This window comes from Eucyclogobius newberryi, unplaced genomic scaffold (genome assembly GCF_026437365.1).
Source record: "Eucyclogobius newberryi isolate DKJ021-1_F unplaced genomic scaffold, fEucNew1.0.hap1 SCAF_21, whole genome shotgun sequence".
Classification (NCBI taxonomy): Eukaryota; Metazoa; Chordata; class Actinopteri; order Gobiiformes; family Gobiidae; genus Eucyclogobius; species Eucyclogobius newberryi.
Window position 1 is genome coordinate 9,035,726 of NW_027315846.1, and position 19,245 is coordinate 9,054,970.

The window sequence follows — 19,245 nt, forward strand, 5'->3', positions numbered from 1 at the left end:
AGATTGACAGGTCAGATCTGTGGACAAAAAGAATGCACGTTTACAAGGTTATTACAGTAATGGAATACTTACACTATAGATGGACTGTGGAACGTTCCAGGCAAAGCAATAACATCGAAGAGAATATTTACATTGTGGACTCTGTAAAAGAAGAAAGTGCATTCAAGGCCACGAAAGTAATAGATTTGTCTCTTGCGCTCTGTAGTTTGTTTGCTCGTGCCACAGCTTAGCGCTTTGTGGTTTGAGATGAATGACTCAGCGGAAAGAACCAGACCATTTCCAGCAATTGCGCTAGTTACTTTTTTCTCCAGGTTGACTGGTATTTTAGTTATTTTCACTTCTCTGCAGGTACGTCAATGGCAAAACGTACATGGAGGACGTGGCAGATGCTTTGGAGGAGGCGAAGGAGGAGGTTTTCATCACAGATTGGTGGTAAGTGTGCGTACGGTCATGTTTGCCCTTTCAAAATAAAATACGACACACGCCGAGAATACTGTTGCCATGTTTCCACACGTAACATAACACACAACTCGGATTATAACGAATATTGTATATCTTTCATAGCTGTTTAGTAATACTTTATTCTAGAGTAATGAAACAACTACGATTTCCAAAATGACTTTAGTTAAAAATGTTTTAAAATGTGATTTAAAATTATGAAAATTGACCAAGAAATTGAACCCTGCCCTGTCCAATAGTCAGAGAAATGTCCATACGCTTTCAAACTGTTGTCTCCATTAGATATGCAACACATGTGCAACAGAAGACATAAAACGTAGCAGACATGATTGTTGTTGCAGCGGGTCTGATGAACGGCTGACACTTTATTAGCACCTGGACAAAAACCCTTGCACCTTAACAATATGTCCGCCCTCTTCACCGACCCAAACCGGGCTCATCACTGCTCCTATTGTCACCTCATTCACACCAGCTCGATGCAGAGGCACAAAGGAAGAACATGATATACTCCTCACTGTCTGTCACGCCGTCCTTTTCAATGGCCTGGGCCTGACAGCGAAGGCACTCAACGCTTTAGTTTTCATTTACCTTTGAAGGGTCAAGTTTCTCTCATCAGGCTCAGTTTGTTTTTGCTTGTCAGATGATCCAGGAAAAGATTTGTCTTGTGTGCGCGGTTTACAAAGTGAAAAGCAATGAAAGAATAAGATAACATAAGCCTTTATTTGTCCACACAATGGGGAAATTTTGGTGTTGCAACACAAGTATAGGTACAGAGTAAAAGAACAGATAACTTAGGCAAGGCAAGTTTATTTGTAGAGCACATTTCATACACAAGGCAATTCAAAGTGCTTCACACAGGAGGAAAAATGCATTCAAATCACAAAGAAATTACAAAAACAGAAATACAATAAAATTGACTAAATCAAAAATAAAAATAAAAAAACACCTAGCCAAATCCAAATTTATCTGGAAAATCCAAATTTATAGAAAGCTTTAAAAAAACACTCTTAATAGAAAAGCTCTCATAAAAAAACTCTTATATCTTATATATAGAACATGTCATGAGTTACAGTTTGCCAACAAGATGCAATTCATAGTGTAGAGTGTATGGTAAAATATGGAAGTTGCTAATAATGCTACAGAAGTTTGTTTTATATTCAGTTTTTTTGGATGGTGTTGGCCAGTTTGTTATATTATAGTTATATTATCAGATTTCCATGGCAATTTCTAGAAAGACCCTATATTGACCCAGGAATAAAGGGAAACTAGCTGTGCACAATTCTATGTTATGTCTTTGTTTTATTGTAATTACTCTATCGTTCAATAAATGAGGGAAGCAGAAATATTTTTTGGGGGTCAATAGTTATTCTGAGTTTCTTGATATCTTTCTGTGCTATAATGTAGTTTTGAGCAGAAGAAGATTTAATAAATCACTTCTACAACTATCAGCGTGTGTAGTCAGTCTGTTTATTCATCGCAGATCATTTTTTATTTTATTGATATTGTACATTTAGAATAGTTTTTGGGGATAATCCTGTTTCTTTGTGATTGTCTATAATTTCTTCTGGAACAAATGCATCAAATATAATAAGTAGTTGTCAGTTTATTTGTGTTTAGCTTGTCACTGTTTTAATTCTGTTACAATGACCAGGCTGAACTGTATACATGCAGATCAACTGACACTGATTCAGTATTTGAATGACTTTATTGTATTAAATTAAGCTTGACGCATTATTGCAAGAAATTTGTGTCTTCATTGGAGCTTTGATAATAGCCAACATAAATCACTATAAAAATCTTTATGCGGTAATTTAAGGAGAGCCAATATAATTTACAGACTCTGAGCCAAATGTGTGACCTCTGGAGTCTGGGTAAGTTCAAGTGCCACAGAGGCTTACGCTCTTGACCAATCAGACGACGGCTTCTGCAACATGAGCCAATGGCATGGTAGAAATGAGACTTCATCATCTGTCATTTGTCATGTCTTGTACTGCAGCGTTCTCTGTGGCTCCTCTGCATGTAAGATCTGCAATTGAAATAACAATAAATGTACCTTTTCTCTGTGATGTTTTTACAGTCATTATTTTGAATTAACTTTATTTGTAGTTATAATTTATTGATTGTTATGTGCCGCTTTAATGCATTTTATTACACTTGTCTATGCGCTTTAGACGTTAACATTGACATTATGATGCTATTTGCTATGGGATTCTATATGTAATTCACTATTTATGATAAAAACATGATTGCATTGTTGTTTTGTTTTGTCTGGCAGGTTAAGTCCGGAAATCTTCCTAAAAAGACCAGTAGTGGAGGGCAACAGGTGGAGGCTTGACTGCATCCTGAGACGCAAAGCAGTAAGACGCACTTGAATACCACACATTTCTTTCATCATCATTTGTCCTCCTTTGCATGGCTTCCCACTTATGTGAATGCTTTTTGCGTGTGTCCATAGCAACAGGGCGTGCGTATCTTTGTGATGTTGTACAAAGAAGTGGAGCTGGCTCTGGGGATCAACTCCGGGTACAGCAAGAGGACGCTCCTTCACCTTCATCCCAACATCAAGGTGAAGGCGGGGTTAGAATGTTTCGCTCAAGAAAATTCAACTTATCCATATTTAGTTTTAGAAAAGGATCAGAAAAGTGAATGCACATTTGCCCATTTATTTACAATCGCTTTATAATTACTGCTCACTACACCTACTACTACCATAGTTTTAACTGTTGTAGTGGGTTATGTTAAATGATGGTCCATATCAATTAAATAAAGGACAACTAAACAAGAAGGATTTATCTTTTTTGAAAGTGTTATTTTGAAATTAAAATGTAAAAAATAATGTAAAATGAAAAAATACAAATTATTCAATAATCAATAATCCAAGAAGGTATAATTCTTTTAAAAATTAAATCTTTGGGATTTACAGTGTTGAATGAAGTAATAATACCTTATTAGTACTTTACAACAATCAAAATAGTTGTATATGAAAAGAAAGTATGAATTACCATTGGCTTGTGTAAACTTTAATTCGATGCATCTTTATATATTGTGGAAATGCAAAAAACCTCATAACTTAAACCTCACTGATATATGGATTTGTATAATATATGAATTATTAAACCATTCTGATATATTCGTGTAGCCTTCATCCTCTGTACTGTATGGTTGTGATGCAGGTGATGCGGCACCCGGACCACGTCTCCTCCTCCGTGTACCTGTGGGCCCATCACGAGAAGATTGTGGTGATCGATCAGTCGGTGGCGTTTGTGGGCGGGATCGATTTGGCCTATGGTCGCTGGGACGACCGGGAGCATCGACTCACTGATGTGGGAAGCGTGACCCGATCTGTGGCGCTGGAGCAGGTCAGACCCTGGACCCTCACTGAACAAAACACTCACTACAGTTTATTTGTCCTGTGGCTATTCATTAGCCCCGGCTCAGACTGCACATGGTGGAACTGCTGCTCGTGGCTGCGATATGAAAAGTACTGAGCGGATCTCAGACCGCACACTGAGCCCGGCGATGAAGATGCCGCGGTAATTCTGATTCTTTCTGTTGAGATGTATTTCCCCGCTGCTCTCCTCAGGCTTTTTCTCCTAGATATTTTGTTAAGTGAAGACGTGATCTCTTGAGTGCAGCTTTCATGGCCCGTCTGAGCTGTACTCTGCTAGAATACTGGTCCAAGACAGTAATTGCAGCAGCTCAGAGTGCAGTCTGAGTGAGGCGTCTTCAAAATTGCTCATTGCTAATTTGATATATTGCCCACCTTCACTTTTAAAACCCACCATCCCTGATCAGGCACATGTTCATATATCATGCAGGCCTATAGACTGTAAGTTAGCCATGCAATAAGCTTTTTCATTTGGATATGTATAATTGGAGGAACACAGCCAAAATGAGGTGGGCCTGAACATGTTAATCACACACACTCATTGATTGACCAGGCCTTTGGTGGCCCCAAACAGGATTTTGGTTGTGGCCCTCCAAATGACAAACACTGGCATGAAATATATTGGCATAACAATGGAACATACTGTTATGAAATAAACATTTATGGTGCTATTTAAATTCAAAGCCAAATTATTATTATGAAATGAGGGGTGGCCTGAGGAGAAAGAGGGACTCGGGGTCTCGAGCGGAGCAGACACAAACAAGAGAGTTTGTTTCACTCACATGTTATCTCTCTCTCACGCTCGCTCTGGTCAGCGGAGCATGTGGCCCTCCATGAGGTTGTGGCCCTCCATGAGGTTGTGGCCCTCCAAGAGGTTGTGGCCCTCCAAGAGGTTGTGGCCCTCCAAGAGGTTGTGGCCCTCCCAAGAGGTTGTGGCCCTCCATGAGGTTGTGGCCCTCCAAGAGGTTGTGGCCCTCCAAGAGGTTGTGGCCCTCCATGAGGTTGTGGCCCTCCATGAGGTTGTGGCCCTCCAAGAGGTTGTGGCCCTCCAAGAGGTTGTGGCCCTAAACAATTAGTTTGTGTATGCCATGGACCCGGGCCCTGTGTCTGGCTTTGCTTTGATAGTTTAAGAGTTGAAGAGAGTATAGAGAAATGAAGACTTCTAGTATTTCTTGGGAGTAGTTGGTGTAGTTGTGGCTTGGGGATTTCTGAAATTGGATTCTCAAAAAGAAGGGAGATGTGAAAAAATAAAAACTTTTTTCAGTCCCTCACAACACGCCCAGAAGAAGTACTATTTTAGCCGCTGTCTAAAATCACAGAACTCAGTGTTCCTCTGCACCATTTTCAAACAACTTTTAACTATTCAATCTTCATCCTCTAGATTACTTTGGTTACTTATTGCTTACTTTACTTTTTATTATGACCCCAGGCTGGCTACACCGATACTCCATCCACCAAAGCTGCGCCGACGGTGAAGGCCGTTTCTCAGAGCAATGGGCGCGGGACCCCACCTCCCGCCGACGTGGAGCTCCCCAAACTCAAGGGGATCGGGCGGAGTCGAAAGGCTCGCTTCAGTCTGTACAAACACATCCACAGACACACACTGCAGCACGCAGACAGTGTGAGCAGTGTGGACAGCACAGGTGGGGATTTGTTTTGTCATTGTGTTTGGGTGATACTGACACATACTTGTTTTTATTCTCACAGTAATGATAATAACATCACTTTTTTGCAATCCATAGAAAATGACTGCTAAAGTTTTGGTTAGAGGTTGGCAATATATCGAAAAATGTGTAGTGTTTAAATTGTTGTTTTAGAGATCACAACAAGGGAATAAAGTTTTATTTTGCAATACTTCAAACTCAACCACAACATTTAATGGCACGTTTTGGCACCTTCCGGATGCTTTGTGAAAATACCCTCTGAATATCATTATCAAAATAATGAAAACGTTATAATAAGTCACCCAATATTGTCAATATCGCCCACCCCAAGTGCCCAGATATCCCCTTATTACATTCTGTCTTTAGTATGGCTAATATACACAATTTATATTATACAATTTATACTCATTATTCAAAGATCATTTGTGAGGTAGTGAAGGCATTGCTGAGGATCTCCTTCATTCTACATCACAACTATTTTTAACTGCAGTGTTCAATATTTATCAAATTGCCTCAAATAGTTGAGTCAAATCTGGAGTGCATTAGTGTTTGTTGCAAATGGTGCTGCATTTAAGACTGGCCATTGGAACAAGACGTCAAATTACAGCCAGAATGAATAGGAATAAAAGACATTTCTTTGAATTAAATATGGTATAATATGTGTGTTTTCAAAGGGAGCGGTTCTGTAAAAAGCTTGAAAACTGGAGTGGGCGAACTTCAGGGCAACACGCGCTTCTGGCACGGAAAAGACTACTGCAACTTTGTGTACAAGGACTGGATTCAGCTGGAGAAACCTTTCGACGGTACGAAACCAAACAGACACTCGCACTTTACAGGCCCTGGCCAGTAAAACTAGCAGACTACGTGTACATCCAACACTAGCAAAGTCTCCTAAAGTTGTGTTTCATTTCAATTTAATGTATAGAAGGGCAGCAATTGTACTTACGATATTCCCTGGACCATTTTCCAAGTCATTAACATTAAGTAATTCATAGTAGAAAAAGCTTCAGTTGTAGTCATCTGGACTCAGTTTGAAAAAATAGACGTTTCGACTCTCATCCAAGAGTCATTGTCAATAACAGAATTTAGGTCGAGAACTCCGATATTAATACTGTTCTGTGGTAAGACCCGCCCATTGGGAGGAGCCTTCCTGAAGTAGAAAGAGTTGTTTGTTTCAACAGAAACTCCCCCTTGTATCTACCGAGCTAGCCTATTCAGAATCTTAATGGGCTATTAGAAACCTCTTTGTCTTTGTGAGACCCTGGCTCAACCACCCTGAGTACCTGATTAGCATCTGAATGTCCTTTACCTTTCCAGGGGTTCAGAATCCCATTATAAATAACAGGAAGATGAAACCTAAGCCCTCCATTTCTGTTTAAAGAAGGTCTTTCTTTTTTAACAAAAATAGCTTCCTTGACTCCTCTTTCAAACCATCTTTTCTCCCTGCTTAAAACCTTCACCTCACCGTCTTCAAACGAGTGATTAGAGGCTTCAAGATGGAGATGCACGGCGCTCTGAGGTCCTGAACTTGTATTTCTTCTGTGCTGATAAAGCCTCTTGTGTAGAGGCTGTTTTGTCTCACCTATGTAACGTTCTTTACAACTTTCTTCACTGCATTGGATCGAATAAACTACATTGCTCTGTTTTTGAGTCGGCAACTTGTCCTTTGGGTGAACCAGTTTTTGTCTTAAAGTGTTGCCTGGTTTAAAATAAACAGGGACTTCGTGTTGTCTAAAAATTCTTTTCCGACAGGCCAGACACATAAGGGATAGAGACACCCTTCCTTCTCTGTTCAGTTTCCCTTTTGTCCTGCTTCTTGGTTCTCTTCACTCTGTTGAGAGCCCAAGCGGGGTAACCACAGGCTGAGAGGGCATTTCGGACATGTTTTTCCTCTTTCTTCTTGCCCTCTGAGCTGGTGGGCACACCTTGAGCTCTGTGTTGTAAGGTTCTGATCACCCCCAGCTTGTGCTGTAGTGGGTGGTTGGAGCCAAAGAGCAGATACTGGTCCGTGTGTGTAGGTTTCCTATATACTTCTATTTGGAGTTTCCCGTCCTCTCCTCTGATCGTGGAACAATCAAGAAAGGCCAAGCGATTCTCCTTAGCGTCTTCCCTTGTAAACCTAATATGTGGGTCCACCGCATTGATGTGATCAGAGAAGGTTTCCAGCTCTTGTTTCTTGATTGTTACAAAAGTATCATCGACATAGCGGAGCCACAGTTTTGGAGCTATGCCTGAGAATGAGGACAGTGCCTTCTTCTCAAAGTGCTCTGAAGGCACTGTCCTGAAGCTTTTTCTACTATGGAACACGCCTGGACGAATGAGGGATTACACCGACATTAAGTAATTCACTTCAAATGTCTTTCGTGCTGTATTTATCTCATGCTTTACTCGGGACTACTTTTTGCAGACTTCATTGACCGATACATTCAGCCGCGGATGCCGTGGCACGACATCGCTTCGGTCGTTCACGGCAAAGCTGCGAGAGACGTGGCCAGACATTTTATTCAGCGCTGGAACTTCACAAAGGTACAGCACGGAAAACTTGTACTTTGCCCGTTCGGAAACGCTAACATAATGCGGACAGACTGAGGTCATGGAAAAACAAATAGCTTATTACTGTGCTACTTTTCACCTCCCTTAATTTTAACACTTTCCGGACTACACTGTGGCATAGTACTTACATAGGGATGGAAGTATCTGAAGTATCGAAGTAGTGATATATTGATACTGACTAGGTATTGATATTGTCATGCAAATATCAATACGAATTTAAGTTTAGACATTTCTTTAAGACATTTTCGGGTCATTGTTTTATGTCAAATACAGTATTTTCTTTTTGGTGTATAAGTCGCACCAGCCAAAAAATGCATAAGAGAAGAAAAAAACATATATAAGTCGCACTGGAGTATGAAATGCCGTTGCAAGTGTGAAAATAACAAATAATATCACACATAAGTCGCTCTGGAGTATAAGTATATAAGTATAAACATGAGTATAAGTCGCACCCCGGCCAAAACTATGAAAAAAGGTGTGACTTATAGTCCTGAAATTACGGTACACTCTACCAACAGCATTTAGGACTGATCCATCTGTCTCCGGTGATCTGTTTGTGTCTGTTTTTTAGAGAAATGCCTTCACCAGATAAGGTTAGACCAGTATCGAATATCAGTATTGAAAAAACAAACAAACAGACCTTAATGTACTTCTTTATCAAATTGTGGTGTCGGCCATCCTTGAGATAATCCCCGGACTGTACAGTACGTTTCTGTTTGTGTGTCTATATTCTGCACGGCCGGGTCTCAATCCGGCTCACTTGTCTCCTCGATTCCACGATTCCTCTGCCGTCATTGTCAGTCACGCCTGAGATGAGAAAGTTCATTGGAAACGGCCCTTTCTCCACACTGAGCAGGAATTACAATCGTGAAATCAAAGAGTCAAGGAAAGGAACCCAAAAAAAAAGCAGGATGAAGACGCAGCTCTTTTGTAGCTCTTGACATCCCACAATAAAAACGTAGGTCGGACTGGCTCATTGTAGAACTTCAAGATTCACTGTATTCTAATTAAAAACACAATATGAATGGATGAAATTAGCAAATCGCAAAGGCAGCATCATTGAAGTGCTATAATTTCCACCTCAAACAGTGAAATAACCAGTTTAATTCAGTATAAATCTGATTTGATTTGTACTAGCATGTTCTTGTACTAATATGCAATACTGATTGTGACTTTTATTAGTTGTCAGTTTATATTTCAGAGTTTTTGTCAGTTCTTCTGGACACGTTTATCCCAATGCTTGTCATAATCATTGCAGTTTTTTTTTTTTTTCCAAACCGTGCAGCCCCAGTTCATAGTAACAACATATTAGGACTATTTCTCTATCTCCTCTAAATAAGGCTAAATAAACCCTACTTTGTCGATACGTCTGTAGATCATGAAGCCAAAGTATCGCTCCTTGTCCTACCCGTACCTGCTGCCCAAATCTCACACCAGCGCCAGCGAAGTCCGGTACCAGGTCCAGGACTGCGTCACCACCAAAGTCCAAGTAAGAAACGCTCGGATTTGTTCCCTCCTTTTCTTTTCTCTGACACGTTTTCGTTTTGCTGCTGTGTTTGACTTGAGAATCAGAATTGAACATGTTTAAAATGACCAGGTTGCCGTGTTGATTGAGAATGATATGTCATAATGTCCAACTAAAATGACATAAATGAATTTGTTCAAGTTAGTTTAAGATCTGAAGATAATAAAAACGATGATAAAGAACAGTAAACCTCGCCCATATCTGTACCAAAATCACACCTGACTGTTCACTGTGAAAGGAAAAGACCAGTACATTTGTAAAAAGAAGTAAGTTTGATCTTGTATCTTGAACAATTTAAACTTGAAGGGTTAAACTGTGAAGAATCCTCGTAGTTCCTCCTTTTCTCACACTTATCCACATTCCAGCGTTCACCTTCGCTTGCTCGGTTGGACACGGATGAAAGAAAAGCGGCTCTGCAAGACTTTTCTTCTTATGTAACTCAGAGATAAACTCCTGCCGTTCAACTCGGCTGTTGTAGCCAGTTGAATCCAGGACATTTGTGTACCGTATTTTCCGGACTATAAGTCGCACCAGCCAAAAAATGCATAATAGAGAAGAAAGAAACATATATATGTTGCACTGGAGTATGAAATGCAGTTGCAAGTGTGAAAATAACAAATAATTTCACATATAAGTCGCTCCGGAGTATAAGTATAAATATAAGTCGCACCCCGGCCAAAACTATAAAAAAATGGTGCGACTTATAGTGTGGAAAATACGGTACTTCATATTGATTATTGTGTGTTTACTCATACATACATTTACTCTTATCTATGAGTTACGAGTTGGCAAAATGCGCTGAATAAAGTGATACAATTTGAAAAATGGTCAAGCAATTGATTCACCCAATTCAAGCAAACTTTTATTGTTATAAGGGAGATTTCTGACCCACCCAAAAGTTAAGTATATGTATTTATTCACTTTTATTTAATCAGGTTATGCTACATTTCTGTTGTTAGGGTGACCTGGGCAAACGGTCTTCAGCGCGTCACAAAACACATGTTACAAAGACGTTTTACACCGTCACACTGGAATAAAAGTATTGTTAAAATGAAAAAATATGTCATAAGTAACAGTTAGTACAAATAAAAGTGAATTTGCATCTAGAGGCACAATAAATGTTCATAGATTCCCATTATTTGTATCAATATTTAAACAATACCATGTAGGCGAAATTCAAAATCTGTTATGATTCAGCTCAAATAAAATTCTTGTTATTTCTTATGTTTTATTTCTCAATCATACACATATACAAAGGTCTTGAATAATTTAGCCACTGCAGTCATCGTTTCGAGGACTTGTCTAACCAGATCACATGCTCCCAGCGACACTCGTGTAAATCAGGCGACCTCAGGCGAGCTTCAACCTGTTTCTTCTGTGTAACTGAAACTTCCAACGTTACAAAGTCCCGGATTTGTGTCGCAACAACATGTAAATACTGTATCTATATTTATATTTCCATAAGACGAACAGGTCTAAAGGAACACGCTACTTCTAAAGAGTGAACACTTCAGTAACACGTTTTTAAAAAGGAGTTTGAAAGGGAAATGTTGTATATCTAAATGCAGAATGGAATAAGAAAGAAGGAAAGAAAGGAAGAGAAAAAGAGAGAGAGAAAGAAAGCAAGAAAGAAAGAAAGATATAAATAAATAAATAAGAAAGAAAGATATAAATAAATAAATAAATAAATAAGAAAGAAAGAAAGAAAGAGAAAGAAAGAAAGAAAGGAGAAAGGGAGAAAGAGGAACGCCTCACAAATTTGGAGAGAAAGGGATAGAGGGAAAGAGAGAGAATGAAAGAAAGAGAGAAAGAAAGGGAGAGAGAAAGAAAGAGAGAAAGAAAGAGAGAGAAAGGGAGAGAGAAAGAGGAATGCTTCACGAATTTAGAGCGGAAGAGAGAAAGGGAGAGGAGGAAAGAGAGAGAGAGAGAGAAAGAAAGAGAAGGAAAGAAAGAAAAAGGAAGAGGAACGCTTCACAAATTAAGAGAGGAAGAGCGAAAGAATGAAAGATAGAAAGACAGAACGAAAAGGAGAAAGATAGTTCAGAAGCTCACTTGTCCAGCAGCAATAAAAAAAACAATCCTACTAATTTAGGTCAAATCATGAGCAGTTTTGTAAAGTTCACAGAGAGCGCCAGAAGGTCAAATTTGATCTTTCTCTTTTCGTCTCTAACATCTGTAATCTTATGTTATTCTTGTCAGATACTGCGCTCGGCGGCGGACTGGTCGGCCGGTATCAAGTACCACGAGGAGTCCATCCACACGGCCTACGTCCAGGTCATCGCCAAGAGCAAACACTACATCTACATCGAGGTAAAACCAGCAGGATGTGGGAGAACAAGTGCATGATCAGGACAATAACACTCAAAAACATGTTCAAACTGGTTTTATTAGAGCTGAATTTACCCGTGCAAATATAAATCTATTATTTTCCTTCTTTGTGGAAAAACCTCGCTCAGAATACAGAAAAACACAGTCACCCAGCTGTTTTTGAAATGCAAATATTGACATTTTACAAATCCAAATTTAAAGGGTGCATTGGTTTTCATTTACATCATAATCAGGGCACATTACCCATCGTTTTGACTGCACTGCACTTTAAAAACATTGCATAACTCTGACCTTTTTATATTTTTCTTTCCCCAGAACCAGTTTTTCATTTCTTGCGCCGACAACAGAACGGTCTACAACAAAATCGGGGACGCCATCATCGAGCGCATTATCAGAGCTCACAAGTATTTACCTTCATCGTCTATTTTGTCTGTTTCGATTATTCTGATTGTGCATGTTTTGGTCTTATTTTTGCCGTCTTTCTTTATGTTTCCTTCACAGAGAGGGTAAAAAGTACCGGGTCTACGTGGTAACGCCTCTGCTTCCGGGTTTTGAGGGAGACATCACGACCGGAGGAGGAAATGCTCTTCAGGCCGTTATGCACTTCAACTACAGGTTACTCTACATTTTATACTCATTTATGGGATTAAAAATGTAGAAAAAAGTCAATAAACATCTACATTTCCACCCTACAGAACCATGATTAGAGGGGAGTACTCCATCATTTCACAGCTAAAAAGAGAAAGTAAGTACAGACATTGCATTAAAATTGTGAAATGTTGTTTTTGTTGTTAAATATTCAAAAGTACATGTACAAGTACATGTCTAAAAATGACCCGTAAACATACAAATATTAAAAAAAAAACAGATTCAGACCCAAAAAAGGAGTTAATTAATGGAATAATCTGGACAATATACACAAAGGTATTTTAGCAATATAAGCTACCACATTAATTAAGTAAGAATGAAAAACAAAATTAGGTTGTTTTGGATAAAGGGTGGAAATCTGTTCATTAATTTCAATAAATGTAAATGCTGAATAAGAAATGTGTGGTATTTAATGTGAGAATTTATTGTTGATCTTTTAAACTATTAGTGTTAAAGTATTACCTGGAAAAGGAGGTAAATGACACAACATTCCTCATCTTTCTGCTCATTTGCACAGTTTTTTGGTACCGTATTTACCGCACTATAAGGCTCACTTAACGTAACTATAAGTCGCACCGGAGTATAAGTCGCACCAGCCAAAAAATGTATAATAGAGAAGAAAACAAATATGTAAGTTGTACTGGAGTATGAAATGCGGTTGCAAGTGTGAAAATAACAAATTATACCACATATAAGTCGCTCCGGAGTATAAGTATATAAGTATAAATATAAGGGGGAAATTTCGGTGTTGCAACTCAAGTAGATATAGAAGTAAAAGAACAGATAAGCTTTAAAAAAAAAAGCACTCTTATAAACAAAACCCTTAAAGACAGAACAAGGAATATAAAGACAAAATATAACAACTATATATATATATATATATATATATATATATATATATATATATATATATATACTATATTATAACTATATATATTTATAATTATAACTATATTATAAATATAGTGCGGTAAATACGGTATGTTTTATTTAACTTTATGACACTTTTTTGATGTCTTTCATATTTTATCAATGAAATCAGATAAAAATAACAATAAAAGAAAGTGCTCGTGTCTATTTAAGAACGTGTTTGACTTGTTGCAGTGGACGACCAGTGGATGCACTACATTTCCTTCGCCGGTCTGAGGACTCACGCGGAGCTGGAGGGCCGTCTGGTCACTGAGCTCATCTACGTCCACAGCAAGATGCTCATCGCCGACGACAACACGGTCATCATCGGTCAGTGTCGACTCCTCTTTCTCTCTCTCCCTCCTTTTATCCTCTTTGTACACCTCCCTACTCTCTTTCTCTCTCTTGCTCTCGTTGATGAAGTTGTCACTCACGTCCGTCTCACATTCAGAAAGAACGGAAATAGAGTTTGTATCACTTTGTCATGTTGTCACGTTGGCAAAAGACCAAGTGTGAACTGAGCTTAGTGTTTCAAAAGTGTGTGCGGTCTTGCGGAACAGCTCTTGTGCGCCCCCTGCTGGATCGCAGAAATTGTACAGGAGGTTTTTTGTATTGTATGAAATCATTTGTTTTTAAACATTTTATAGTGATGTGTAGTTTGAATTTACATATAATCATAATCTTCATAAGATTTTCTTTTGTGTACATCAAATGATACGTAATAATAGTGATTTATTTTCCACTTTTTGCAAATTATTGACAGGATAATGTGGAATTTAAAAGCTAAAGTCGAAGTAATAAACTATATAAAACCTGTCTTTTTGAAACCCATTGAACTCACATTACACTGGCATGAAGACTGAAATAATTGAAGAATTAATTTGCCAAGACTGATGATTTAATTTTAATCTTCATTCTACAACTCATAGTTTAAATTTGTCAGAATTTTCAGGTCAAATTTGCTGTTTCAGTGTCAAATTGCAGATTTGTTGACCTTGTTTATTGATCATATCTCTTGTCATTAATGGGCCTATCCACAAACATAATACACATCATATTTTCTGTCAGCACGAATAAACAAAAGTGAAATCCTTTGTTCTCAAGAGCCTCAGAAAGTGGGACCATTATTCTACATCAGAGCTATTCAACTATATTTTCCAGAGGGCCAGATTTTGTGTAGGGCCAAGGCCTCTGAGCCGGAGGTGCACTTACACAATATCCCCAACACTGTTAATACAATAGAGTTACTACAACAAAATAACTACTGATAGGTTAGATTTGTGTGTGAAACAACATGCAAAATGCTTTACCAACATTACTTTGCAAAGTGCCCATCCAGTACGGAACCAGAATTAAACTAGGTCTGAACCAGGACAAACCCAGACTGGTCTAAAACAGAATTAAACAAGGACTTATTGGCCTGTAAACAGAGTATGTAGTGTATTCTATCCAATGCAGTGAAGACCGTTGTAAAGAGCGGCGCACAGATGAGACTAAACAGCTACTTCACAAGAGGCTTGATCAGCACAGAAGAAATGCTAATTCAGGACCACAGATTCTAAGCAGGAGATTGTTTGAAAGGTTCAAGGATGTCATTTATGTTTAAAAAGACCCCATTACGGGGCCGTTAGGATACAAAGAAGAGCAGTCTCAAGTGAAACTGTAAACAGCCATTATCAGGAGGTCCCGCCCAGTGAACAGGGCCCACACAGAGTATGGTAAATATCTCAGTTACCAGACTCGATCCACAGATTGAGAATGACTCTTGGATGAGAGTCGAAACGTCTTGTTTTTCTAACAACGGTGTCAAGATGACTACAACTGAAACTTATTCTGCAATGGAACACTCCTGGATGAACGAAGGGTAACACCGACTTGTTCCTAAGAATTTTGAGCAAAAATTCTTGGATCTAGTTCGAAACTCGCAACCAAGATAAGAGAACCTTTAATCTCAAATTAGAGAATAAAAATGAACAAATGTAAACACTATAAGAGCTGCGTTTTCTTTTTATCTCTCTAATTCCATGATCAAATCCCTTCTTGTATTTCTCTGATTTTGGAACATACAGAAGGAAAAGAGCTGGAAATATTAGTATTAGTTTATAAACTGTATCTGAAAACCACTAGAATACAGTTACTTACGTATTTTCAGTACTTCCATACATTCCATACATTCCATACATAACCCTGTCTAAATGTGAACACCTTTAGTCAGCTGCATGACCTTGTGTGTGAACAGGCTCCGCGAACATCAACGACAGGAGCATGCTGGGAAAGCGCGACAGTGAAGTGGCTGTGATCGTGGAGGACTCGGAGAAGGTGCCCTCCGTGATGGACGGGCAGGAGTACGAGGCCGGACCCTACGCCCTGCAGCTCCGCCTCGAGTGCTTCAGGTGGGCTTTTCACTCCGGCCGCTTTGGCTCCGCTTGAATGAAATCGCCGAGAGTGATTGACGTGACCTTGTCGTCTCGGAAATGTCACGCGGACGGACGTTATTAGTTATTGCATTAGTCCGACCAAACCGCGCGGGAGCGACGGAGCGACGGGCGTGTTCAAACCGCACGTGTCGCCGTGGGGACGTCGGGTTCAGCTGAGGACGGGGTTTATCCTCGGACTGCACCTCCTCTCTTCACTATGTACCTCCTCTTAACTTTATACCTCCTCTTCACTATATACCTCCTCTTCACTATGTACCTCCTCTTCACTATGTACCTCCTCTCTTCACTATATACCTCCTCTTCACTATGTACCTCCTCTCTTCACTATATACCTCCTCTCTTCACTATATACCTCCTATTCACTATATACCTCCTCTCTTCACTATACACCTCCTCTCTTCACTATACACCTCCTCTCTTCACTATACACCTCCTCTCTTCACTATACACCCCCTCTCTTATCTATACACCTCCTCTCTTCACTATACACCTCCTTTCTTCACTATACACCTCCTCTCTTCACTATACACCCCCTCTCTTCACTATACACCTCCTCTCTTCACTATACACCCCCTCTCTTCACTATACACCTCCTCTCTTCACTATACACCTCCTCTCTTCACTATACACCTCCTCTCTTCACTATACACCCCCTCTCTTCACTATACACCTCCTCTCTTCACTATATACCTCCTCTTCACTATACACCTCCTCTTTTCACTATATACCTCCTCTCTTCACTATATACCCCCTCTCTTCACTATACACCTCCTCTCTTCACTATGTACCTCCTCTCTTCACTATACACCTCCTCTCTTCACTATGTACCTCCTCTCTTCACTATACACCTCCTCTCTTCACTATGTACCTCCTCTCTTCACTATGTACCTCCTCTCTTCACTATGTACCTCCTCTCTTCACTATACACCTCCTCTCTTCACTATGTACCTCCTCTCTTCACTATACACCTCCTCTTAACACCTCCTCTCTTCACTATACACCTCCTCTCTTCACTATACACCTCCTCTTAACACCTCCTCTCTTCACTATACACCTTCTCTCTTCACTATACACCTCCTCTCTTCACTATACACCTCCTCTCTTCACTATACACCTCCTCTCTTCACTATATACCTCCTCTCTTCACTATACACCTCCTCTCTTCACTATACACCTCCTCTCTTCACTATACACCTCCTCTTAACACCTCCTCTCTTCACTATACACCTCCTCTCTTCACTATACACCTCCTCTTAACACCTTCTCTCTTCACTATACACCTCCTCTCTTCACTATACACCTCCTCTTAACACCTTCTCTCTTCACTATACACCTCCTCTCTTCACTATACACCTCCTCTTAACACCTTCTCTCTTCACTATATACCTCCTCTCTTCACTATATACCTCCTCTCTTCACTATACACCTCCTCTCTTCACTATATACCTCCTCTCTTCACTATACACCTCCTCTCTTCACTATACACCTCCTCTCTTAACTATATACCTCCTCTTCACTATATACCCCCTCTCTTCACTATACACCCCCTCTCTTCACTATACACCTCCTCTCTTCACTATACACCTCCTCTCTTCACTATACACCTCCTCTCTTCACTATACACCCCCTCTCTTCACTATACACCTCCTCTCTTCACTATATACCTCCTCTTCACTATACACCTCCTCTTTTCACTATATACCTCCTCTCTTCACTATATACCCCCTCTCTTCACTATACACCTCCTCTCTTCACTATGTACCTCCTCTCTTCACTATACACCTCCTCTCTTCACTATGTACCTCCTCTCTTCACTATACACCTCTCTTCACTATACACCTCCTCTCTTCACTATGTACCTCCTCTCTTCACTATACACCTCCTCTCTTCACTATGTACCTCCTCTCTTCACTATGTACCTCCTCTCTTCACTATACACCTCCTCTCTTCACTATGTACCTCCTCTCTTCACTATACACCTCCTCTTAACACCTCCTCTCTTCACTATACACCTCCTCTCTTCACTATACACCTCCTCTTAACACCTCCTCTCTTCACTATACACCTTCTCTCTTCACTATACACCTCCTCTCTTCACTATACACCTCCTCTCTTCACTATACACCTCCTCTCTTCACTATATACCTCCTCTCTTCACTATACACCTCCTCTCTTCACTATACACCTCCTCTCTTCACTATACACCTCCTCTTAACACCTCCTCTCTTCACTATACACCTCCTCTCTTCACTATACACCTCCTCTTAACACCTTCTCTCTTCACTATACACCTCCTCTCTTCACTATACACCTCCTCTTAACACCTTCTCTCTTCACTATACACCTCCTCTCTTCACTATACACCTCCTCTTAACACCTTCTCTCTTCACTATATACCTCCTCTCTTCACTATATACCTCCTCTCTTCACTATACACCTCCTCTCTTCACTATATACCTCCTCTCTTCACTATACACCTCCTCTTAACACCTCCTCTCTTCACTATATACCTCCTCTCTTCACTATACACCTCCTCTCTTCACTATGTACCTCCTCTCTTCACTATGTACCTCCTCTCTTCACTATACACCTCCTCTCTTAACTATATACCTCCTCTTCACTATATACCCCCTCTCTTCACTATACACCTCCTCTCTTCACTATACACCTCCTCTCTTCACTATACACCTCCTCTCTTAACTATATACCTCCTCTTCACTATATACCCCCTCTCTTCACTATACACCTCCTCTCTTCACTATACACCTCCTCTTAACACCTCCTCTCTTCACTATATACCTCCTCTCTTCACTATACACCTCCTCTCTTCACTATACACCTCCTCTCTTCACTATGTACCTCCTCTCTTCACTATATACCTCCTCTTCACTATACACCCCCTCTCTTCACTATACACCCCCGCTCTTCACTATACACCTCCTCTCTTCACTATACACCTCCTCTCTTCACTATACACCTCCTCTTAACACCTCATCTCTTCACTATACACCTCCTCTCTTCACTATACACCTCCTCTCTTCACTATATACCTCCTCTCTTCACTATACACCTCCTCTCTTAACTATATACCTCCTCTTCACTATATACCTCCTCTCTTCACTATACACCTCCTCTCTTAACTATATACCTCCTCTTCACTATATACCCCCTCTCTTCACTATACACCTCCTCTCTTCACTATACACCTCCTCTCTTCACTATACACCTCCTCTCTTAACTATATACCTCCTCTTCACTATATACCCCCTCTCTTCACTATACACCTCCTCTCTTCACTATACACCTCCTCTCTTCACTATGTACCTCCTCTCT

At 39.9% G+C, this 19,245-nt stretch overlaps 1 protein-coding gene across 1 annotated transcript in view; it reads left to right on the plus strand.

Annotated features, from left to right (window-relative positions):
- The window catches only part of pld1a (phospholipase D1a), a 49,203-nt gene that overhangs the window by 12,391 nt on the left and 17,567 nt on the right, over nucleotides 1-19,245 (plus strand). Inside the window, exons 10-23 of the mRNA XM_072457552.1 lie at nucleotides 349-432; nucleotides 2,735-2,816; nucleotides 2,915-3,025; nucleotides 3,633-3,818; nucleotides 5,277-5,490; nucleotides 6,186-6,314; nucleotides 7,919-8,037; nucleotides 9,440-9,553; nucleotides 11,789-11,899; nucleotides 12,233-12,321; nucleotides 12,419-12,532; nucleotides 12,613-12,662; nucleotides 13,670-13,804; nucleotides 15,714-15,867. Coding sequence (XP_072313653.1) covers nucleotides 349-432; nucleotides 2,735-2,816; nucleotides 2,915-3,025; nucleotides 3,633-3,818; nucleotides 5,277-5,490; nucleotides 6,186-6,314; nucleotides 7,919-8,037; nucleotides 9,440-9,553; nucleotides 11,789-11,899; nucleotides 12,233-12,321; nucleotides 12,419-12,532; nucleotides 12,613-12,662; nucleotides 13,670-13,804; nucleotides 15,714-15,867 — 1,692 coding nt within the window. The remainder of the gene's footprint in view (nucleotides 1-348; nucleotides 433-2,734; nucleotides 2,817-2,914; nucleotides 3,026-3,632; nucleotides 3,819-5,276; nucleotides 5,491-6,185; nucleotides 6,315-7,918; nucleotides 8,038-9,439; nucleotides 9,554-11,788; nucleotides 11,900-12,232; nucleotides 12,322-12,418; nucleotides 12,533-12,612; nucleotides 12,663-13,669; nucleotides 13,805-15,713; nucleotides 15,868-19,245) is intronic.